The following is a 26,515-nucleotide window of genomic DNA, read 5'->3' on the forward strand; positions in this document are numbered from 1 at the left end:
TAGTTATTTTTGTAGGTCGGGGGTCGTTTATACTCGCATTTCAGACATATACGGCTCGAATTGTTCGAAGGCAACATTTTGTATTCGTACCGTGTAACGGATTATGTCAGCGAAGGTGAATTTAAAATAAACTGGTCGCTTCTTTTTCTCTTAGCTTTGCTATTTCTAGCAATCTTTCTTTTTTCTTTATCATTGCAGATGATGCTCGACGAACGTTCGCTTCTGCTTGCGTATCCTTATAGGAACATGTAGCTGTAGAAGAACGATTAAAAAATTATCCGCGAGTCGTACGTGATTTTTTGATATTTTTGTATCGTTTCTATTAGGAAAATTCAAATGATTAAATCCATTAAAGTGGACGAGTCTGTAATTTCGTATAATTACTAGGAAAACATTTTTTTTTTTATTTATTAAAATTTACAATCGATTCTCGCATTGAGAATTTTCAGTAATTTTTCTGGCTTGGCACAGTGACATGGTTAATTATTTATAACGAGTTAATAGTTATTATACATAAGTATAATTTGTAAGTAAGCATTATAAATAAGTAAATATTACTTGATTTAAATAACTAATTGAATCTAGCGTTTAGGTCTAGCAGCTAGTGTCTCTTCAGCCTGCGGATCTGGTCCGATGTATCGAGTAGTCCAGTGATTAGGGGGTTTCGGTGTTTGTTGACTCTTTTGCTATATCTTTTTTTTTATTTATTTATTTGTTGAAATTACAATCAATTCTCGCGTTGAGAATTTTCAGTAATTTTTCTGGCGTGGCGCAGTGACATGGCTGTTTATTTATAATAAGTTGATACTTATTATAGATAAGTATAATTTATAGGTATTATAAGTAAGTGAATATGCTTAATTTGGATAACTAAATGAATCTAGCGTTTAGGTCTAGCGGCTAGTGTCTCTTCAGTCTGCGGATCTGGTTCGACGTATCGAGTAGTCCAGTGATTAGGGGGTTTTGGTGTTTGTTGACTCTTTTGCTATCTTTTTTTTTTTTTTTATTCAAATTACAATCAATTCTCGCGTTGAGAATTTTGCTATATCTGTCGCTATATTTTGCTGTTTCCTCTTTGACTGTGGGTATCTTGAGGTGGCGATGTATTGTTTCGTTGGTAACATACCAAGGTGCATCTATTAAGGATCATCTTCTTTTTTTTTAAACACGAAATTTTTTATTTATTTATTTCCATTTTTGGAAGATGGTATCCCACTGGGGGTAGTCATCCACATGCTATATTGCTATATCACTAAGCTATAATATTTTACCAAATGTCCTACTGCACAAATTGTAAAATGTAAATAAATAAATAATAATAAAAAAGAAAAATTTATTTCCATTTTACAATTTGTCCAGTAGGACATTTGGTAAAATATTATAGCTTAGTGGTATAGCAATATAGCATGTGGATGGCTACTCCCAGTGGGATACCATCTTCCAATTTGATTGATTTATTTCTTTAGTGTGGTGAGCGTTTGTATGTCAGGTTGTGTCCTTTGTGAGATCTATTGGGTGTTTCCTTTTTAGTCTTCTTTTTATGTTTGTTGCGCCGACCGTTTCCGCTGACCATTTTCGGGTACGTTGCTATTCTTTCCCTGTACCTTCTTGCACATCTGCTAATCTCCTCCTTGACCGTTGGTATTCCCAGGTCTTCCCGAATGTCCTCGTTTCTAACGTACTATGGCGCGTATTAAGGATCTTAGCGTTTTCGATTGGAAGCGTTGAAGTATTTCAATGTTGAAGTCACTTGCTGTTCTCCATATTTGGATTCCGTAGGTCCAGACACAGGTTTTATTACGGTCTTGTAGAGGGTAATTTTATTCCGTATGTTTAGTTCGGAGCGTCGGCCCGCGAGCCAATAGAATTTTTTTAGTTTGTCCTTTAGTTGCTTCGTTTTACCTGAAATGTGGTTTTTCCATGTTAGTCTCCTGTCCAGGGTCATGCCCAGGTATCTGACTGAGTCCTTGCTAGGAATTACTAGGAAAATATGCAACGATATTTCTGACGAAGATAATTTTCAAATATTTTTTTTTTATTATTTAATTTAAACTTTACAATTTGTCCAGCTGGACATTTGGTTTTTTCTAAATTTTTCTAACTTAATTGGTAAGTACTTCGAAGATGGTATCTCACTGGGGGTAGCCATCCACATGCTACATTGCTATATCACTAAGCTATAATATTTTACCAAATGTCCTACTGGACAAATTGTAAAATGTAAATAAATAAATAATAAAAAAAAATTGGTAAGTAACATGTGGATGGCTACCCCCAGTGAGATACCATGTTCGAATTTGAATTTTTTCAAATATACAATTGTCTGCGTACGGTATATTTAGATGCAAAATACCTACAGGCGGTTGTCTACAGCGTCTAAACAAGAAATGTATACGAATTTTGCATTTTTTATACAGTTAATTTTGTAGATTAAATATCGTTTTTCTTACCCTCGCTTGACGATACGTTTGTCGAGCAATAAAAGGCTTTACCGTGAGATTACGTGCCAAATAACAATCTTTGGATAATTGTTACATTACGAGAAAGTTACACCACTTCTTTCGTTAAATAACGTTAAAAGGTACGTTACGATTGTACCATCGGATAGAACGAGTCGTTGCCGTATCGTATGACTTGCTTTTAAACAGCTTTACGATTTATTCAATTTAAAAGCTAATTGTATAAATCGTTCTGAGAAACGATCGAATCAGAGAGACTGATGACGATTCGCATCCACGGTGATCGTAATTGCACCCAGCGTCCTAATCCTGTCAATAACCGTGTTAAAAAGGTAATTGCTTTAAGAGCGTAATTCATGTGCCCTTTTGCCATTCTAATCAGCCAGATACGCCGCTACGAATCGAAGAATAGGGCCACTAATTTATAATTGGCAGCCTCTGTTTAAATTTCGTCGCGATTATTCTCATCTCTTCGTGCTCCTTTTATTCTTCTCTATTTGCTCCGCCTTGTAATTCAGTCTCGCCGTGTTCTTTCCGTCATTTTCGACCCAATTGTAGGTTTTTAACACTAGAACTACCATACCAGTGAAACCGACTGGTTTTGCAATTTTATTTTCAAATTTCTACTTCGCGTTATATCTTTTTCCGCGATGATGTAACGAGTTTTGCAACGATAACTAAAAGAATAATATAACGAATTTTATTTTGTTTTTTATGTATTCAAACTGAAACTCATTCTCAACGCGAGAATTGATTGTAATTTCTACAAATAAATAAAAAAAAAAACTGAAACTAATTTTGTATCGAGGCTACTTGTACCAATACCAGTGAAAATGACCGGTACTTGTCAAAGTGTAAAAGGATCCTGCAATCTGTTTATCGAACACCAATTAACCAGTTTCTTCGTTTTCTACAACTTCCCACACCTTTTTACAATTTTTACCGCGTGTTATTCGATACGATGATATCGGTTATCAGGAAAATTCCGGATCGATCGCTAGATCGCCAGATGCTAACACTACCAATACCACGCCAATCAAAATGACTGGTTCTACAATTTTATAAATGTGTCAACCCTCGTTTAGGGATCATTGTCCCAGATGGATTAACAATACCAAAAATGTACTACATAACGTGGAATTGCTTCTGTAAGAAAATAATAAGTCAATAAATATACAAATATTCTATTATTACGTATTATTTAAAGATCAGTCATTTTCGCTGGTTTTGGTAGAAATAGTCTCAACTATCGGTAGTACTAGTGTTAAGCCCCAGAAGTATCAAGTTGGACGATCTATTTAACTTAATCCAAATTTGTCTAATCTATTGGATTGTCCAAAAAGTTTGTTTCGTTCTATAAGGAAATAATAGACGCAGAATGTTTTTTGTTTTATATTAGTGTAGAAATATTATATAATTAGTTTGTAGGTAACAGTATGATTTGTACAATATCGTTTGCACTCGCACGAAATCGAGTACAATACCCCGTCTCAGGTATTCGTTACTCACTACTTCTACGACATAACGACACAACGATCTTCACACGACCACGATAAAGTCAACTCTGACTCTCTCAACTCTCGTTACAATGTTTTCCATGCTCGCTTTTTCCTAAACATACCTTGGTAACGCTCGCAACACTCTTTGACAACGTCGACGTATCTTGACAACGCTAATGAACGATTACCCCTGTTACGTCGGGCGATACTCTACCTAGACCAGGTCACACACCGCGGGCAAGACGGGAACCAGATGTCCGCTCATCCTTACTGCGTACCCTCGATAGTCTCAAGGACCCATCGTAAATCTAAGAAATTTGCTAGCTAAGGTCCTTCAGACCGAGCAAAAGTCGTTTTTCCAAATTACTTTCTAAAGACTATTGTCTACTACGGCTTGACAAGGGAAGGTTAGTTTTTCTTACGTACGATGCTTCCCGTTAGCAACTTTCTATCGAGGGCGGCTAGGACCCTTCCTAGTTCACCAACCTTCGTTTATCCAATCAGAAGCAATGTATATTGTCCTCACTTTCCTGACCAAAAATGTCATGAACAAGTCCGATGGTCCCACGCGCTAGACACCCCATCGCTAGCTTTCCTCCGACACAGCATCGGCACTGTAACTTACTTATTCTTCAACGTTAGAATAGTCAACAACTCATTACCGGGTTACTCTCTTTAAATCAATCATATACTTAACGTATACATACTCATCAGTGTAAGTGTTGGAAATATAAACTTTACAACCCTGTTAGTCGCAGCGTTATACTATCTTAACCACCCCTATTATCTTAACGGAGATCAGGGGATCGATCAACTTGTAACGTCGATTCACATCGGAGACCAGGCCACACACCACGGACAGGACGGCACCCAGACGTCTGCACATCCTTGGCGCGTACCCTCGATAGTCTTAAGTACCCACCAGGGGTCTTGGCATTTTCATAGTTAAGCTCCTTCGGATCAAGCGAGTATTTTCTGTCTTAGATTTCCTTTTACGTTTATTGTCTACCACGTGTTAGCTTAGAAAGTTGGTTTTCTTCACATCTGGTATGTTCCGTCAGCAACTTTCTCTCAAGGGCGCCTAAAACCCTTCCTGGTCCACCAACCTTCTTATTATCCAATCGGAAACGGTGTCTACTGCCCTCGCTTCCTTAACCAAAATTGTCATCGACAAATCCTATAGTCCCGTGTCCTTGGACACTCCCACTCTTAGCCTTCCTCAGACACAGTATCATTGGTAAAACTCACTTATTCTGTATCCTCAGAATAGTCGACGTATCTTCACCGGTCTCTACCCTTAAAACAGTCGCGTACTTAACGTATCGTTGTAACTAAGTCTTACATAACGTGGTTGGAGTGAATTGTGATTTATGTTAATTCAATGTGTGTTACATTGTGATTGCTGAATTCATAGTAAAGTTTAATTAAAACAAAGTTAATAGTTGTGTTACGACTCAGCTATTTTATTTCATCGACCAACCCTTAAGTTTACGTGACAAACTCGTGGTGTCGGTTATTGTAATCGTAACGGGACTTCACGACTCCCGTTGACGTGTTTCCTCGCGATTACGTCTCCCCGCGATTGGTCGAAAATACAACCCCTCGCTCCACGTCCTTCCCCGATGTCACACTATCCCATATTAGTTTATTGAGTTATGCACGAATATAATAATAGAAATACAGGGTGGTTGGTAACTGGTGGTACAAGCGGAAAGGGGGTGATTCTACGCGTAAAAAGAAGTCGAAAATATAGAATAACAATTTTTCGTTCGAGGCTTTGTTATCGAGAAAATCGACTTTGAATTGTCGCTCGGTACGCGTGCACTTTATCGCGTCTCGTTATAACGAATCTCACTGTAGATTGTTGTCTCAATGGAAAAATTAAAAAAAAAATTTTTATTCTATATTTTCGACTTCTTTTTTCGCGTAGAATCACCCCCTTTCCGCTTGTACCACCCTGTATAACGAAATGGATCATACCCAATTCAATAAAATAATATAAAACAAATTGTTGTTCATCATCTTATGATGAACGGAAGAAACTTTTCGCATATCTTAATATAAGAATACCAAAGTTAGAAGATAAAATTAGGAGAAAGTTTTTATTGGTGTGCGTATTTTCCTGATAGCGATACAATCGTATTCGCGATACTCGAGCGAAGTTTGTAAACAATTTGACGTAATACAGACGTTATTGTGTTCATCCATATAAGTTGTTCATGGTGGGTGTTCAAATATTTCCGTGAGTCACTATGTGCTACTAGTATCATATTTTTACACGTGACATCATTGACCTCGTGTAAATTCCAAGGTGGCACTGAACGAACTATGAACGACGACTTGGCCAAGTATTTCGCTTTTATTTCTCTTAAAAAATCCGAATAATATTTCGCAAAAAAAAACACGGTACTCCACGATGGAAACTCAATGCCGAAACGTTAAGAAGGCAAAGTCACGTCTGAAATTGCAGCGAGGAATAACGAGAGATTCGATCTTCGAGAAGATCGATCGTAAAGTGTTCACCTTGCGTAACACCTTTTCGTCGCCACCGTCGAATCGTTGATACGCCGTTGTCCTTGTTTAAATGCAAATCATTGCATGCACGTTTCCTCGTATCTGTATCGTTGCATTTGTTCGACTCATCGAGCGATAAACGTTAATTGGCTATTGCAATTTAGATCGTTCGCGAGTCGTACCTGCAGTAAACATGTATCGAATCGAGTTCAACGAGACGCGCTGGCTGAAACGTTCTATCGTAAGTTAAACTCTACAGAATAACATCGATTCGACGTAATTTAGAACGAACGATTCGTTAAGAATAAATAATTTCGTTAAACTTTCCACGAGATTTGGAATTTGGAAAAACAAAGTTCAATGGTAGATAGACTCTTCGATTAAAGTTTCGTTGTTCCCAGAGTTTTCTCAAATTGAAGATTTTGTCATTTGCATAGTCTCTATCGCTTTATCTCAACGTTGAAATTACAGATTCTGTCATTCGTAGATTCTTGAAGACAACTTCGGACAACTCTATGCTTAAATTAAGTTTTAATAGAAAAATTGACATACTTCATCAAACGATCCATTAAAGAAATATCAAGCTTGTGTGCATTGTATTTCTCGTATTCTTTATTTATTTTATTTTTAAAAGAAACACACTTGCGATATTCGACTCGCATTCGGCTGCTTCCTAACCTAACAACGTGATTCGTTCGCTTGCGTTTGGAACCTATATTTTTCGATGAATTAGTATGCTTTTTAGCCAACGAATAGAACGTAACTGTGGTATTGCGTGAGTATAATATCAGACAATGAATGTGATCCACTTTCGCGAATTGTGCAACAGAGTAGCACGTAAAAAGCGATACGTCTCGACTATCGCGCGAGCACGACGTTATCTCGTGATACGTCCGGTCGAATCTTCGATTAGTTGCCAATTGCTATCTGTCAAAATCTCAGTTAATATGTATATGGTTTTATGTCGTTGATATCTAGCTGTTTTCTCTCGTATGACACTTTGATCGTAACTATTCCTTTCATCGTACATGTAACTGTCTTAACATTATGAAATTGCAGATAACCCTTATCGATGTTATCTTCTTCACGAGCTCGTCAAATACATAGTAAACTTATCAGCACATACTTGTAATTATAAGTTCGTTTATGCAGTACGACACTTTCGATTTTGTGTTCTCCGAATGTTCTCGAACATAAGGAACGAGATCGAGCGAAACTGCGTTTCAAGGATTAAACATAGCTTTTTATCGTTCTTGCACTGATATTTATGCTTTAATCCGAAAGATGATCGTAAGACCGTAATGAACAGAGCAACGCAATTAAATTAATCCAATCGACGGATAAGAGGTTATTTGTTCGATTATAACACGTGAAACGTTCGTTTTTCTCTCGTATCAATATTAATAATATCCTCTTAGTTGTCATCCAAGTGTGTTTATTAATTGGCACGTATACAGTTGATACAGCTTTGTTTCGATCAAGATAAAATCTTATATTTTTATTTATACATCTCATAGAATATAGATGTATATTTTATGCGTAACTTAATTTATATTAATCTCCAAAACTGGACAAGTCTTATCCGAGAAGGCTTGCATTATTAAAACTGGAAAAGTTTCCAAAATTATTACTCGCGACGAAGGATATGAAACTTTCGTCAAACGAACGTAGAGAACAGAAAAGTAAATAAACCTAATAGAAAAAATTTCAAAATTACTTTCTAATTTAAATGACGCCATAGCGTTTTAAAAATTCCACTAATTATAAAATAATTTGAAATTCAATTTCAGATTTGATTATTTTCTTATTTTGTTTTTTTATTTTTTAATATTTGTTAAAATTACAATCAATTCTCGCGTTGAGAATTTTCAGTAATTTTTCTGGCGTGGCGCGGTAACATGGCTAATTATCTTCTTATTGAAATTGAATTTCGAATATATATATAGTGATAATACACAGAATTTTCTATTAATTTAACGATACAAGGTAGCCGCTCCTACGCTAATCCTGCATTTGTCTATTTAAACTTGGTAATTTTCGGGATTGAAAAGAGCAAGAGGAAGCGACTCTTTAGACGAGAAACGTAACAAACGAAATGTTCGAACACCGCTAATCGTTTCCTTGTGCAAGGCCGAGAATTTCGTAACGAGGAAGCTCTCAATTATACCAGGTGTCATTCAGCCGAGCGAGAAAGGGCCATCGTTTTAGGTGTCAAACTAATACGACAGTAATTACGACCTACACTCACCATACTTTAACAAGATAAACGACTTGAATATAATAATTTTTCTCTGAGACACGACCGTTTAAAATATTTCATGTAACGTAATCTTGGATGGCTGCATGGACGTTTAAAAACATGGAGTTCAAAAGTAAAAATGACATATGACGTTTAAACAGCTCGAAATAACTATCTTGCGATAACAGTTTCTTATTCCTTTGATTTATTTTTACGTTTACAGTAACCTTCCCAATTTACCGTGTGACTTGGGTCGTTTCGTATGCAAATACATGTCAGGTGATATTGAATGTAGTGCGTTAAATAATCACTCGGTGTTTAGGTCAACAATATATTTATTAACAAGTCTTCTTTTGATCGCGTCACGTATCGCTCTTTGTTTCGCTAGTCAATCTCGCTGCGCGATTACAACTCAACTTTATCGCTTCCTGGTTCAAACTTGACTGTCGATCGGATTCGATTCTTTTCCTTTTGTCGCCCCTCAATATCCCCACTATCCACGCGTTTGTTAGGCGTTCGCGACCGTTGCCACGCACGCCTTCTTCTCGAACATTCGGCGGAAGGATCGTGGGGATATTGATGGCCCATTAGGCACTTCGCTTCGGCGATATACATTGTTGCCGAGTGCCACCACACAATTGCTCTGAAAAGCGTCTATTTGTACGATTTAGGGAACGATCATCTCCTTATACTCGAGATTTCCTGTATTTTTGATATCAGCTACAAAAAATAAATATGTTATTAATATCGTTACGCTTGGATATCCTGCATGTTTCATTACATACAAAATTTTAAACACCGAGTTAGAATTTCTTCTTACGCTCGTCCTATTATTCAGCATTGTTCTTTATTCATTCACAGCTGTAACCCTTTCACTTCGGCAATCCAATCCGTCGAAGTACTGTCACTGAACGGAAACGGGCGCCAGAAATACGCACAGTGTGCGTGGTTGCTGTATATACGTTTCCCTAAGTCTTAAATAACAATAATTCTTTTAAGAACCGTATATAAAATATCGTTTCACTGTCAATGGATTTAATAGATTTTTTAGCATGAAACAGTATACGATCGTCTGGATGTTCGAAATATATTGCGTAAAACGTTTTGACGTTGTTTCAACAATGAGTAACTTTAAGAAGTAATTAATCCAATATATTAATAAAATCAACAGAAAATGTTCTGCCGATAACGAAAAAATATATTATTGACTACAGATGGCACTTGTATATACATCATTTGAATGCCGAATATATGGGGTGCCAAACTCAGGAGTAGTCGCGTGGTCGCCGCCTATATGCGGCGCTCGTATTCACAGGTCATTTCGTGGATGCCGCCTATAAGCGGCGCTCGAAGCGAAAGTGTTAAACGTTTATGTCTCTATACGTTTACATGTCTGAATCAGTTTATATCTGTAAACCTAAGAGCATCAGTAACCTCATGAATCCATAAAACACTTAATTCCGTCATTGGTAGCTGTCCGTCATGACCCGGGATCCAGGAGTTTTCTCTCCTTTTACCGGTATGTACTGTTGCGCACTCCATAAGGGTTTATCGCGTGCTATAGTCGCTGGGAAAAATCCGCGGGATTACCATGCGAACCCTCACGGGTCGCTCGGCGTACCCTCGAGTGGCTGTAACGTGAAGGTGGTCACTCGCAGAAGAAGTTTTGCCAACCGTATCAATTAAACCGATCAGCAGCCTTGCAAGCTCAAAATGTATAAACAACGAATTGGCGTGTTTCTTGACCGTCAACAAGTTTGTTGTTTACTCGCAAGTGTAAAGAACAATAAGAGCCTCATCTCGAGCAGTTTAGAGTTAGTGTGCATCAACGGGTCTTCGCTAGTTTCTAGTTTATGTTGCTTAGCCCGTTTTTAAGTCAGAAAAGTTCACACCAGTTTATAATAAATTTCAGTGTTCTTTATACCAGTAAGCGATCTTTGCAATCTTTTATCCTACGAGTTGATTATTTTTAATAACTCTTTATTTGCTGGCGAATAATCTTTGTCAACTATTTTATCTTACTGGTAACTGTTTGTCAGCTTATCGTTCCGATGGCAAATAATCTTTGGCGCTACATCTTTCGCGCCTAGTGTCTTGGACAAATATTAATATTTATAAGTGAGAAATAAAATGTGTGTGAGGAGTGTTCTATATAATCAGACTAAATATATATAATAACCGAGACTTAGCATATAAGTTAGACAACTTATACGGTAAACACCACGTTACAGATATAACAGAGTGTTCTATATAATCAGACTAAATATATATAGTAACCGAGACTTAGCATATAAGTTAGAAAAATTATACGGTAAACACCACGATACAGATATAACAAATATAGATATATCACATTCAAAGCAAATAAAATACTATTAAGCGTATATGTTTATGTAAACAAACATTATAGCAGGCATTAAGCCTCGCTACAACAAATAATATAAATACATATGTACGTGAATGCGTATGAAATTTATTTATGCTACTATATATATATATTTGACAGTCTGCCTAAATTTCTGTCAGATGTATGCCTTAATTCGGTTAACCAGGATGTGTGAAACTTTGTCGTTCACTTATCGATATCTATCGCGTCGTAAAACGATTAGGGTAGAAACGGGTGCACGCAATAACGCACATTCAGCGGAATTCGAAAGGAAAAGGAAATGCCGATTATCTACAAACCCGGGCAAAATGATAGCACATTTATGCTATCGTTAGTTTCTCAGAGACAATTTGAGGTTTTTCTAAACGTAGCGAATGACACATAAATTTCACGACGTAGAAAGAAGGAATTTATTATTAAATAAAATCGTCCTCGCTAACGTTCGCTGTATGCAGAGGAAACACATCGATTCCATAGGCGAAACGACAGCACATTGGCGGCGAATATTACGAATTTGTACACGAATTACACGAATATTTAGCCGAAAAATAAAGAATTTACGTTGCAATTAATATGAAATTAACGATGATTATAACCGCCTCTTCTGTTCTCTAGAACTTCGACCAACCGATGTAGCAAGAAATCGTATAGCTTTCGAATAGTACTTTGAGATTAAATTAGCCAATTTTACTGTAATAGACCTTTGGTCGTTGAATATTATCCTACGTATCGTCTTGCACTCTTGTACTATTTTGTTGGAAACTAAGTGGTTGCGGATTTTGTCAATACCACCTAGTGACAAAATCCGCAGTCATTTAGTTTCTAACCTAACACTTTATCCGGAATTGTATCTGTCGATCGTGTTACTATGTTTACAATTTATTATCTCGACGAAAGTTTTCCAGCATGAAACCAGCGATGAACCGGTTAAACGAGAATTATGTTCGCCCCAAGAAGATAACGTACGTCAATCATTTGATCGTGTCATTAATGTGTATGAATGGAAATTAATCATTGGGTCGTTCCGACGGACAAAGCCTTAATCGCACGTTAATGCTTCGCGGACGATTAAAACTTTCTTCTCGCGATCGTACAGTTGTTTCGAATTATGCTAAGGAATGCTAATGACGTACAACTATCTCGTAAAAAGAATACCATTTTTCTTCGGATAAATCAATTCTTACGACCTCTTTTGTTTCGTTTGTTGTCTGGATTCCTGCAACTGATATTTCCATAAACAAAATTATTAATAGAAATATGCGTAGGCGAGTTATTATTTGCCGAATATTTCGATAGATAAACATGTTTACCAGCCAATTAATAAGTCGAGTAACAAAGCTCTGTGAGATTTCTTTCGTCAAACTTTTTATTTTTAATATTACAAGAAAGATATACGATTATACGTATACATACGTATAGAGAATATCTCATAAAAAATTAATTTCTTCAGTTTCGAGCAAACAAACGAATCCTTTGCTGTTTAGTTTGCGAGTAGAAAGAAATCGAGTACGAAGATTCTTTAGAAAATTATTCAAATTGAAAAGAAACTTTTCTCTTTTCTTTGTTAGTAGATTCCTATTCTCAACGCGAGAATTGATTGTAATTTTAATAAATAAATAAAAAAAAAAGTAGATTCCTAGAAACACTTCATGCGCAATGTAATACTTTACAATAGCGATTTATAGCATAGCGAATTTGTATTCGTATCGTGGTAAATCATAATTTTTTCTTTTTATTTATTATTCATTTTTACTAAACCTAATTTTTTCAGCTATCATTAGCCCTTTCTTATAAAAATATTTACAAACAACGCGTACGATGTTTTCATCGCAATTTTTACACTCTGTGTTCCTTTGTACTCAGTTCTATCAAACCTAATCTCATTTAACTTCTCCTTATCTCTTCTATATCAAAGAGACATTATAAACAAGCAGTGTACGCGTGTATGCCATAATTTATCGTAATTTCCATGTTTTCTTTTAACACTTTACCGACCGATAACAGATTAATCGGTTTTTTGTCGCCGACGCTTACCGACTGATTGCCCATTAATCGGCTTTTTGTTGCCGACATTCTTTCTCATTATTCGAGCAGTAATTTGTTATTTAGTACTAAGGTACCTTGCTCAGTTGAGTCAATTGCGTTGCTTTGTAAGCTCCCACAGTTTTATACCAATTTGAGAAACTTACCGTTCGCGATGAACGAAAAGAATGGTATTAGAGAATCTAAACCTCCGCCTAAATCTGCGCCTGAGCTGCCGGTCGGACGTGCGTATGCTGTTGAACCGCCAGCGGTCGGTAAAGTGTTAATATGCTCATTATCTACTTTATTCATTTCTGATATTCTATCGTTTAATCTTCATCGTCGAGTTGGTCGCATAGTTATACCGAATAATCGCTAGTATACCCGCGATAATTGATTATTCGTCGCTGTAAAAGAATCGACTGTATTCTTTTCCTTTTATTAATATGACAGTCGAATTACAAGTTGCATCCAGCTCGTGATTCGAGATTCACGTGTACCATCGCGAGAAATCGGCGGATAAATTACTTTGTTATTGTTAGCGCGCGCGAATAAGTAAGTATACGCGTGTTGTTGATTTCTCGCGGTTCAACGTTTCTCCCCTCGGCCACGAAGCTCAATCCGCACGCGAGCACGCACGGTTATTACTTAAGAAGTCAATAAATGACACACGCTCGACTTATTGTTAGTCCTGCGATTGGCACATTTCGCCACGCCGAACGTTCGTTCCGTGGCAAAATCCTCGTGATGGAATATTACACGACTCTATGGACGGATATTAACTATTTTATTGGATCTACATTTTTTCTGTTTTTTTTATAGTTCGAGCGTCAGTTTTTTTCCAATTTAAAGAATTTTAATTATATGTTTAATTTAATTGATTAAGAATTTTAATTTTATGTTTGAAGTCTCGATTGGTTTGCTTGGCTAAGATTTGCAAATCTAAATCGTTGGAAATTCGCGCTAGTTTAAATAAATTAATTAAAGGTAAATTAAATAAATATTTCAGATAAATTAAAATTACGTAGAATTGTTCGATCGATTTGTTTCTATGGGCAGCTGAAGATTGAAAGTGCATGGATTTGAACAACAGAGCAAGAAGTATTTTAATTCTACGCTATATTTTAATTCTAAAAAGAAATTCTTGCTTTGTTTTATAAAATTTTTTTTTTTAGAAAATAAGCTAACAACCTTCATCCCTTTGGTGAACAATAATAGCGCAGATTATAATAAGCTCAAATTTGAAAAAATATAAGTTAATCATAGTAAAGTCCTTGCTATTGCTGGAATACCCGAATACCCGGGTACCGAGATTTATTCGTCATGACTGGAAATCCAATGACGAATATGCGAAGAGCCGGACCTTTTATCGAACGTAAAGCTTCTCGATCTTGGGACTACGGAATCAAATTTTTTTTTTTATTATTTAATTTGTACTTTGCAATTTGTCCAGCTGGACATTTTTTTTTATTTATTAAAATTACAATCAATTCTCGCGTTGAGAATTTTCAGTAATTTTTCTGGCGTGGCGCAGTGACATGGCTGATTATTTATAATAAGTTAATACTTATTATAGATAAGTATAATTTATAAGTAAGTAAGCTGGACATTTGGTAAATTTTTCTAGCTTAATGAACGTGCATGAAATGATCGAAACACGAAACAGTGTATATTTAATATTCTATTTACTGTTATACATATTATATGTATTCGGATAATAATTTACAATTTTGATAGAAGAAAACAAATTTATCTCCACATTTTCTTACAACAAATATGACTTCTTTACGGTCACCAATATTACCTCCGTCGTTGAGTATGTCACGTAAAGTAGCAAAATAAAAAAAAGAAATTTGAGGTGAAAAATAAAAAAAGAAAACTTTATTTTTTTTTCTAACAACAATCCACTTCCGAACCCTAGGCGTGACTTTCTAAGACTGAGACTCTTATGATTTGACATTCGATCGGATCCGATTACTTTCTTTTGTCATCCTTCAACATCCCCACCGTCCATGCATTTGCTAGGCGTCCGCCACCGTTGCCACGTGCTCTTTCTTCTAGAACCTTCGGTGGAAGGACCGTTGGGACGTTGATGGTTCATTAGGCACTTTAGCGATAGGGACATAACCTAACAAACACGATGATGGTACCCCACTGGGCGTAGCCACCCACATGTTATATTAGTAAACCGCCATAATACTTTACCAAATGTCCTACTGGGCAAATTGTAAAATTTAAATAAATAAATAAAAAAAACTTTAGCGATATACATTGTCGCCGAGTGCCGCCACATCTTTATCTCCATCGTCAGTCCATCGGATTTGAAGTATGCCGGTCGTGACAAGTACATCCTTTCCACGCTTGCGGATGTTGCAGGAATGCGGAGATATCTTTTTGCTAAACTAAAGACTTGACAGAGAGTTTTGGAAATGTTGCTTACTTTTCTTTCTTTCTTTTTTACAATTATCCACCAAGTCACGCGATTCAGAGATTATGTTCGATTCGTGGCTTCGCTAAATACACATTGAAAATCTTACGAATGACTGGCCTTGCCATTATTATCGTTTTTTGCAAATATAAAATTTACAGCAGCTTCTTTTATGTTTCCTATACGACATATTATCGTCCGTACTTAGCGTCTTACGTAATAATAAGAAGACAAACGAGGGACATTAACTATAGGTATGTGAACAGTACATTGCAATAGAAATCTCGAGGATAAATGAACCGTGACTCTGCGACGGTTATTTTGAAAGTACGTACATAGTTCCATTTATAGTAGAATCTTATGCCTCGATAAGTTTCACTGATGTCTCAGCAAAGGTTAAATCAATTTACGATTCTTGCACTGCTCTCGGTATCATCGTGTTTTTATTCCAGTAAAATTACTACTAACCTTGAAACATCGATCTTTCAGAGTTACGTGTTGATATCGTAACAACCTTCGTATATCTTTATTGCTTATTTTTTTAAATTTAACGTGAAAGAATCGTCTCTCCTTACTGTTTATGGCATTTATAAATTTATAAATATCGTTTGTTCTTTGTAAATTTCTTTTTTCGTCTTCGTAATTGACAGCGACTAATTATCAGGACTAATTATTATTCTCGAGGATAATCGATATTTACCCAAGCTCTAACCTCGACTTTAAGGGTACAAAATCCCTGTTTCGTTATTAACATCGATCTTTCAGAGTTACTTTGGATATCGTAACAACCTTCGTATATCTTTATTATTTATTTTTGTAAATTTAACGTGAAAGAACCTATGCACCGTTCGATAGAATTATTCTCCTATAACACGCCTCTCTCCTTAACTGTTTATGACATAATTTATTGTAGTATCGTAAGCGCCGTATAGGCTTTAGATGTCGCTACTGGGTACGGCCGCTTTTCTTCTCATCTTTGGTATCACGGAAGAAAAATTGGACTCCTGTCGCCGGGATTCGAACCCGGGTTCCGAACGTTCGTAACCTAAGGCGCTAACCACTGCGCTGATGTCGTCCGACGCTAGTTAGCGTCGAGTAATGGTATTGTTATCGAGTGCCACCACAGGCCTTTTTTCCACGATACTACATTCATATTTAATATCGTTTCTTCTTTCTGAATTTCTTTTTTCGTCTTCGTAACTGACGGCGACTAATTATCAGGACTAATTATTATTCTCGAGGACAATCGAACGCTGTATTCGCCGATAATTGTCCAAGTTGCAATCGACTTAAAGGGTAGAAATCCCTGTTACGTTATCCAGCAATTGCGCGTCGGTTGTTCGCAGAAGTGGCTTGTTAACGAAGCGGAATAGTACCAGAGAAAATGGAAGGAAGCCGGTAGGCAGATGTTCAGTCACGTTTCCGTGAGAAATGTATCGTCCGATTGGCATCTTCCATTGAACTTCGCGCGACCTCAGCTCGATCGGCAGCTCGTCGAAGAAAAGCGCCGGTTACGTCGCAATTTTAACGGCATATCGTTCTGTTATCTCGCGAACATGGAATTGCAGTCGAATAAAAAATTGAACTTTCCCCTGAAAAAATTATTGTCCGCGATCAGCGATTTTCAAAGAAATTATATAAACTACCGATAAAAGATATTTTATTTCTTTTTTCATCCTAGAGAAGTAAGTAATTAATGCTGATAGAAGATATTTCGTTCTTTTTATCATAGCTAGGCAAGAAGACCGGTTATAGCAAACGATAAAACGCATTTAAAGATATCTGATTTAGCAAAACGTTACGAAAACCTTCTTCCTACTTTTCTTTTTACAAATTGTGCGAATCTTTTTTTTTTACTATCTCGTAAATATTTGTTCGATTAAAAATTTGATGCGTATTGTATCACGAATTTAACTTTAAATTCCTTAAATTTCGAAACTTCTCTTTTGATACAGCGTGTTCGCGAAGATTTTTTTTCTATCGTAAGTAGTTTGTCGTGCCTGGTCCCAGCGTTTACAGACGTTGAACGAGAAATTGTTTTGAGTTGAATTGAGTTAAATATAATTTTTTTTTTAAATTGGTCAGACGATACGTAACGATACATAAAATCAGGGATACACATAACATATGTTCTTGATACTTTTACGTAACGTTCTCGTCCTCACAAGTACATTCTTTAGACTTTTATTTTTCTCAACGTATGTAAATGAGCGAAGAGATTTATACGCTACGCGATCTTGGCATCGATTCTCGTGTATGCCTTATTCATTTACGTTGATGTTTGTGCTAACTTAAAGTTAGTGGGTTGCGAATCGTTGATGGTACATAACTTATGATTTTGCGAATTCGGGTTAATCATGTTTTTCAACTTTTAAACGCATCATTCGTTGACACGTTTCACAGTTAACTGGTAACAAATGTGTATGCTATGTTAGGTTGAACATTATAACATTTCGATCTTAGCCAAGCTATGTTTTCATAATTTAGAAAAAAATATGATAAAAATCACAAATAGTAGGAATATAAAAATAAAAATACAATATAATTATCGTTTCACTGAAGTTTCAATTTCTTAAGAATTAAACAATACCATTTCATGAAAAATCAATTTACGCTTCAATTGTTAATAATAATAGTAGTTACTCGGATGGATATAATAAAAATTCGATATAATTTGATAACGAACAATGCATTATTTTGTGAAAAACAGCTGTAATCTAAGCTTACCAACTGATTGTAAAATTTGATAAATTTCCAAAACGTTTGTTTTCTGATTTCAGATGGAAATGCATAAAAATCCCAATGCGAAGAGGAGTTCGTTGCGTGGTGACGAGATGACGTTGAAGGAACCTCACAGGTAAATAAATACCTATCATGCTTTGTCATAAAATACTCGCTATACTTAAGTTTCAAAGCATCTACAATGTTTGCATTTTAAATCGTTTTGCACGTATAAAATTGTTCGCATCTGCTCGTTTGTCATGTCACGTATCTGCAATTTCTCCACTTGGACTGACAGCGAGTCGATTCGATGATTTACGAGATGCATTGTAATATTCACGTTGCTGATTAAGAATTTATTGCTTCCCGCCCGTGTGTTGTCATTGTTTCGTCATACTTCTTTTATTGTTGATTATCGTTTTTAAATACTTTACAGAAGCGATCGAGTATTTCTGTCCACTGAATCTGTTTTGTATAAATTTTCAATTTCGATGATCAGCCTGTTGCTTTCTAAATTTTTAAAGGACGAACTATTCAAATTCATATAATCTCTGTGAATCTAAAATTAAAATAAATCAACAGGTTGTCGTGTGATTTTTAAGCGACGACAGACAGAGTTTAGCAACAGAGGACATATTTGCGAATAAATTCTTTTCTATATTATTTTAAACGCAGACAAATTTAATATGAGAAAATGTCAACTATATTTACGTGTCTGTTCGATATTTGCTAAAAAAGTATGTTTGTAATTTTATTCTTACATCTTCCATTCGATACTTGGCATCGTGGTTTAACATTAAAAACAGAATTAATTCAGCTTTTGATTTTAATTGATTTTTCAGTTTGTAATTTTATTTTTACATTTTCCATTCGATACTTGGCATCGTGATTTAGCATTAAAAACAGAATTAATTCAGCTTTTAATTTTAATTGATTTTTCAGTTTGTAATTTTATTCTTACATCTTCCACTCGATACTTCGCATCGTGGTTTAACATTAAAAACAGATTAAAATTCACCTTTTAATTTTAATTGATCGATCGAAATTGATTTTTCAGTTTGTAATTTTATTCTTACATTTTCCATTCGATACTTCGCATCGTGATTTAGCATTAAAAACAGAATTAATTCAGCTTTTAATTTTAATTGATTTTTCAGTTTGTAATTTTATTTTTACATCTTCCATTCGATACTTGGCATCGTGGTTTAACATTAAAAACAGAATTCAGCTTTTAATTTTAATTGATTTTTCAGTTTTTAATTTTATTTTTACATCTTCCATTCGATACTTGGCATCGTGGTTTAGCATTAAAAACAGAATTAATTCAGCTTTTAATTTTAATTGATTTTTCAGTTTATAATTTTATTTTTACATTTTCCATTCGATACTTCGCATCGTGATTTAGCATTAAAAACAGAATTAATTCAGCTTTTAATTTTAATTGATTTTTCAGTTTATAATTTTATTCTTACATCATCCATTCGATACTTCGCATCGTGATTTACCGTTAAAAACGGAATTAAAATTCAGCTTTGATTATAAACGCGATCTTTGAATATGATCCTTGATTTATGTCACGACATTATAAAACGACTAGATGATTTTATCACATCGTTAATTAAACATGTTTGAGAACTTTCATCCCAAATATTCTGGATCTTCTAGCGTCAAAAATATTTTTGCAAACTTTCGTCTTTTCCCTGTTTAACGTTCGTATCTTTTCCTCCTATCGACCTTCTTACCAGTTTAACATATTTCCCTTCGTGTTTTCCATTCTCGATTACTCGTATCTGTTACGATTAAAAATTTCCACTAACTCCATCGACGTTGTACGACAAATTTTCCGTAACCATTAATCTTCATATCGTTTTCCTTTAGCTTCGTAAGGTATTTGGAATGTCTTAATAGAACATGGACACCGTAGTCGCGATCTACAAGAATCGTGTGCATCTATCGCGTCTTATCCAGTTCATCGTTACCCAAAATAGTCAGTGAAATAGACTGGTTACCACTGAACGGTCAAATTGCGAAACTAGCAGGTCTTACATACGTGTTCCTGTTTCAATGGCAAGACCGGAGCCAAAAGTGACGTAGTTCGTTGGCACCTAACGATATTTCTTCGATCTGGTATCGAACTAGTGAAACTTGTGCGGTATTCGACGTGCGGTATTTCGTCTATCCATTTATATTATCACACGGTAGAAATTATTTAATTGACAATCTAACGAACGTCGGATCTTTCGCTTTAATTCATCTAAATAATCTCGTCTAGAATTTGTATTCTTGCCTATAGAAGTTTGTCAGTGGGTCGACGATTCGGAAGATTCTATTAAAAAATTAAACAGTAGGAACAAAAATGAGATACGATATTTATCGTACAAGATTGTTCGTGATTCGTTGAAACTTTATATTTCAGACTCGCAATTTTCCAAAACACTTATGACCGTTGTAAACAAACGTTATATCAAAGTCTGTTCTATCTTCATGGTAGCAACGTGATTTCCTCGTGGTTTCTTCGTATATCGAATCATTCGATCGTTAATCATTCATTTATTCAAGGATATGGAGGATAGAGACTCGTTATTCTTCGTTGCCATAAATTTCTCAGTTATTTAATGCGGCAAGATCTTCTTGTCTGAAAAAAACCTTCGTTTAACACGCTTTTCTCGTTTTAATTTGCTCAAGATACGATAATAGCTCATTTAAATTAATCCTAGTCCCGCTGAAGCTTTGCATCGGCGTTATTCGAGCAAGAATATTCTTACGTACGGTGTGTGCGTTTAAAATGGTGAAGTTAGTTTAATTATAGTGGTCGCTTCGTCGAATACCGTTGCTTGTGTAGGTTTTGAAAGGAAAATCGGCCACGTTGCTCAAACAGGAATTATAAATAACGAATGATAAATTCGACGTTGTTCGTCGTGTCGGTGCTTGTTGTCCAAGTAGGAAAGTTCAAAATATTTGTTCGCACTAGTAAAAACGTGTTTCTAACAAGTGGTTTAGAGCTGTATTACCTTGAAACGTTAATGTCAGATCGCGCATACAGCATACTTTCCCAGTCACTCGATTTATTACGATTTTTCCACTGGCTATGTTGCGTTTCCTGTTAAATTTATTACCTCTTCACTGCGTGAAATCGAATTTCCTTCAAATTTTTCTTCCTACGAAATTCGCCGCGTCTCTGATCTCATACTTGAAATTTTGCAAATTACAATTTCTGTCGAGTATTCGCTCTTTTCGATCTTTCAAGTTCCCTAAATTTCTATCGCTCGTTTGCAAATATGGAAAATTATTATTATTTCATTAATATTTTATTTAGAAATCTCGTGTCGTGGGATTATTGTCGGCGTTGATCGTTCGACGATCGTTAACATCGTCGCCGATATAATTTCCAAATTGGCTGTTATTCAACCTCGTTTACAATTCGAGTGAAAGTAGAGCGCGTTTGGTGCATTCTAGCGTCGACGAGTCTACGATAGACGCTGGTGCTACGGTAATCGTAAATCTTACGAGCAACTGGTTTGACGTTCATGGGAAAAGTTAGACGTAACTTTATACAGAGCTGCTCTCGGTGGCACTGCGTTCTAGCTGCACTTGTTGCAACTCGGGTTTCTTTAGCAGAAAAAGAACGCACGGCAATTAGAGGTTTTATTGCCACGGATTTTTACGTAATCTGCGTGCAGCCTCTCGAATTCTCGTGAATGGAAGATTCGTTCGACGATGATCGCGTGATATCGTGCGGAAAACTATTAACCGTAGCAAAGAATTCTATGCTTTTAGTTTCACGATCCGTAACAGCATTTCTCGATCTTGATCTACAACATTCCACATTCAGATACGTGTCTTATCGTTAGTGTCATTTAGTGTTCTTATAATACATCGATGTTTCATTTTTGACAGCAAGAAAAATATTATTATTCGTTATTAATATCGGCAGTATATTATGGCAGCGTTCAAATTTCCTACGATTAAATTGAAAGATATTTACCGTATAAATAATATTTCATTCTATTGGATTGTTCATACGGAGAGTACAGTAATCAACTGGTTACGGTGAAATGACGTGTCTGACACGTCATAGAACACTTTGGCATGGGAAATGCACGACACAGCTATCAGATACGTCATTTAATATCACACGATTAGCGTTGCATGGAATATTTAATACGTGAGCATCGTGTTGTTTATTATTTTATTCGCGGTATTACTTGCGACATGGTCGTGAACATAATTGCAACTGACAAAGCGTATATTCAACACCGTTCTCCTTTTCTTAAAACTTAAAACGCTGAGGTAGAAATCATCCTCTCTTTGTTCTTGATTTAAATGCCTCGTGCGAAAGGTATCAGCGATGCTGATATTTTCAAATGAATCCACGTGTGCCAGTGGCTGCAGAAGTTCAAACTTCAAGATCATCGATTATTAATATCTCAATATACTCGAAAAGAAATTATCAACGTCGACCAGTCAAAGTATATTTCTCGACGATTAAAGTTCATTTAGTTTTCTAAAACTGAAAATACGCCTGGATCTTGTAGGAGAGTGTACTTTTCTCTTGTTCATATTTCATTGTTCATATTCGTGTCATCGATCCTATTAGGAGTTGTAAATTCTTTGACAGAATTTTTTACAGAATTGAGGAATAATTACTACAATTTATTATTGCCATTAATAATAATCTCGAGGATATCGAGTTTCTAAATTACCGTTTTCAAATATGCAAAGCTGAAAACTTTCTCGTTAACCTTTAATGCTTATCTTAATATTCGTTGGTGTTATTAACACTAGAACTACCACGCCAGTCGAATCGATTGGTTTTACAATTTTATTCTCAATATACATATACATGCTTCGTGTTGTATTTTTTTCCGCAATGATGTAACGAGTTCCGCAACGATAACTAAAAGAATAACGTAATGAATTTTATTTTGTTTTTTATGTATTCAGACTGAAAATAATTTTGTATCAAGGTTACTTGTACCGATACCAGTCAAAATGACCGGTTCTTCTCAAAGCGTAAAAGGATCCTGCAATCTGTTTATCGAACCCCAATTAACCAGTTTCCTCGTTTTCTACAACTTCCCGCACGTTTTCAAAATTTTTACCGCGTATCATTCCATATGATGATATCGGTTATCAAGAAAACTCCGGATCGATCGCTAGATCGCTAGATGCCAACCCCTAAAATACCGCACCATTCAAAACGACTGTTTCTACAATTTTATAAACGTGTCATTAATAATACCAAAAATGTATTACATAACATGGAAGTGCTTCTGTAAGAAAATAATAAATCAATAAATATACAAATATTCCATTATTACGTATTTTTTAAGGACCAGCCATTTTGACTGGTTTTGGAAACAGCTTCGTGTTAACTATCTGTAGTTGTAGCGTTAAAAAGCATGCTAAGTTCAATAATCTTATTGTTCGATACTACGCCATGTACTTGCTATTTGTATTTAACGTTTATTCGTCAGGAATGGCAGCACGTACGGAGCTTTTCAATCGAAGGATCCCATTTTAGCGGTGGAGAAGGGCGCTGAAATGGAAGGCGGAAGCGACGAGCATGGAATTTCCGTTCACCACCCGACCTCGTAAGTTTACTTACCCTGAAACTCTCGGTATTTATTACGTCCTTCCGACGATTATTTACGGCCACTTTCGAGTACACTACCTGCTAAGCAAAAAAGCTCGCGATAACTCAGGTTCAGTTTCAATGTCCAAAAGGAAGAATACGTTTTCTTTTATGCGTTACGCGTGTGTGTGACTTTGCGTGTGCGTGTGTTTACGCGGATACGTTACATGGCCGCAAGATAGCTTCCACTTTTGCGGTTTTCACTTACACATTGCCAGTTATAGCCATTTTCTGTTACCTATAAATGTTTCATTTTTATTCCCGTTTAATGTTCTAAGTACGCGACGAAATGAAAAAGCGAACGTTAAAAGTCCGAATTTATTTGATTGGTAATTACCTTTTGTTGTAAATCAATTGTGATTATTTTCCATTAATGAGGTTATTCTATCGATACTGCGTTACCTAGATTATGGAAAACAAGGTAAGGAATCTACGTAATAAATTTAATTAATAAATTAGAAACATTTCAAAAAGTTACAAATATACGTATAAATATAAATAAAACAAAGTACATATAAATTAAATTGTTTCACAAGAATAACAATTTAAAATTATCTATTTTATCTCAGTGTTTCAAATATTCCCTTTCCTTCCATCGATCAGTCGCTTTGATGTCTCTCTAATTGAACGCAAACAAGGCTGGTAATGGTAATCTTTGTCGAGAAGTGTGGATCTTAATCGCCGAAATAAATGTATAGGAACACTTAGATTACACTTAGAATCGATATCAAATTAGTTTCGGATTTATTTAATATGTGATTTACAAGATATTCGTCGATACACATTTGCACGCGTCTCGGTACTCTCTTTGTCTCGCCATCTTCTTTACCGCATTACCAACGGAACGATTGTATTCTTCTGTTTTACGAGACGCTGTGCGCGCACATACTTCCACACACTCATACTCATATATGCGTGTCACTACTACGCGGCTAATCTAGTGTAGCACACAAAATTACACATATCTCAATAATCTTCCTCTTCTCTTGTTTTATAGACATTTGGAAAACTAACCTCTCACGTTTTTGTTACCGACCTGATTTTTACGACGAGCGTACGTATTTCTTAGTTCCTCCTTGTGACGTTACATTAGAATTCTCATAATTAGAAGGTTCGGCGAACAATAGATGCTTTTGTTCCTCCTAAGATAACCAATCGAGAGATTCGTTCTCACATACGTTATCCTTGTTGCCGCGTATTTGACGAAGAGATACGCCAGAGGAAGGAAACAGTTTGCAGGATAATCGTCGTTTTCCGTCACATTCCTCGGCATAATTACTCCGCGAGAGGAAAACCACGTAAATTTGACACGTTCTTCGCCGTTGAATCCGCTTGTTCTATCCAATTTGAACGAAATAAAAATCGACAGTTAATATTACTCGAGACTCGAATTGATTTTATTGAGATATTTATAATTTTGTGTGCTAGACTAGATTGACCGCGTAGTAGTGACACACGTATGTGAATATGAGTGTGTGAAAGTATGTGTGTGTGAAAGTATGTGTGTGTGAAAGTATGTGTGTGTGAAAGTTGTGTGTGCGAAAGTATGTATGTGTCTCGAAAAGCAGACGAATCTAACTGTTCCGTTGGCAGTGTGGGGTGGAAGATGGCGAGACAAAGAGAATGCTGAGACGCGTGCAAATGTATATCGACGAAGATCCTGGAAATCGTTTATTAAATAGATCTAAAACTATTTTAATATGAATTCTAAGTGTAACCTTAGTGTTCCTTTACTTTTATTTCGGCAATTAAGATCCACAATTGTCAACAGATTTATAATATCTTAGAGTTCCTGGTTGTTGGATTTAACTAAGTCCAAGATAATTGCAATGGACGATTAAAGTGAAGAATTCAAGGTCCTTGTGGCATACCGCGTTACAGACTTAAGTATTCTTAATCTGGCATTTCATACCGCAGTTGACTAGAGGATATTTAAACTACGTAGAGATAAAGAACGTTTCGATATCGTGGTTGCCTGAAAGGATATCATCGTTGAGATAACAAGGGATATGATATCGTCACTTAATTCCCTGACTTTGATGAAAAGTTGTTCGTCGATCCGAGTATATCAATCCTTGGCCTTGATACTTGGGTCGTTGTTGTAGCCTTTTCGACTCGATCGTTGCTATTCGTGAAATTTTTCTCTTCTTGCGAAAGATTTTTGCGAGAAGAGAAACGCGTTTACGATTCTTTCGCAATCTTTTAGAGCTTCGAATGTCTTTCAGTTTAATTTTCTATTCTTCCTAAGAGCCGCTGCTTTCTAAAATTGCCTAATACGAATTTGCGGATTTAATTAGAACGTTGAGTACAACTTGGTAGAATTTAACAAAATGTTCGATTTACCTTTCACAGGAGATTCCGTGGAATATTTAGTTTCATTTTTTCAAATCTTTGAACAGCTTTCTAGATTCAACGTTTCAGAAAATCTTCGAAGTATCTTGGCAAAATTTCTAGTTTAATTTTCTATCAATTTTTACAGCGTCTCACTTATTCTTCCGAACGTATCAGATACGTAAATTCTTTTCAACTTGTACGATTATATTGTTTTCTTGAAAATCTGTCACTCTTGTCGTTCTTCTTGTATATTGCTACACGCGATACGTTCAATTACG

General features: G+C 35.9%; 1 protein-coding gene across 6 annotated transcripts in view; it reads left to right on the forward strand.

Annotated features, from left to right (window-relative positions):
• LOC117242052 (proton-coupled amino acid transporter 1-like) overlaps positions 1-26,515 on the forward strand; it is a 50,390-nt gene that overhangs the window by 13,412 nt on the left and 10,463 nt on the right. For 2 of the 6 annotated variants that reach the window (XM_033508395.1, XM_033508398.1), the window contains exons 1-3: positions 6,651-6,713; positions 18,328-18,404; positions 23,746-23,862. In XM_033508395.1, coding sequence (XP_033364286.1) covers positions 6,666-6,713; positions 18,328-18,404; positions 23,746-23,862 — 242 coding nt within the window. In that variant the 5' untranslated portion in view covers positions 6,651-6,665. Of the gene's footprint in view, positions 1-3,997; positions 4,017-6,650; positions 6,714-18,327; positions 18,405-23,745; positions 23,863-26,515 lie in introns of those variants that run through there. The other 4 variants (XM_033508396.1, XM_033508397.1, XM_033508399.1 and 1 more) reach the window with 3 other exon arrangements.

Source organism: Bombus vosnesenskii, unplaced genomic scaffold (assembly GCF_011952255.1).
Source record: "Bombus vosnesenskii isolate JDL3184/JDL3185 unplaced genomic scaffold, Bvos_JDL3184-5_v1.1 scf7180000016263, whole genome shotgun sequence".
NCBI classification, from domain to species: Eukaryota; Metazoa; Arthropoda; class Insecta; order Hymenoptera; family Apidae; genus Bombus; species Bombus vosnesenskii.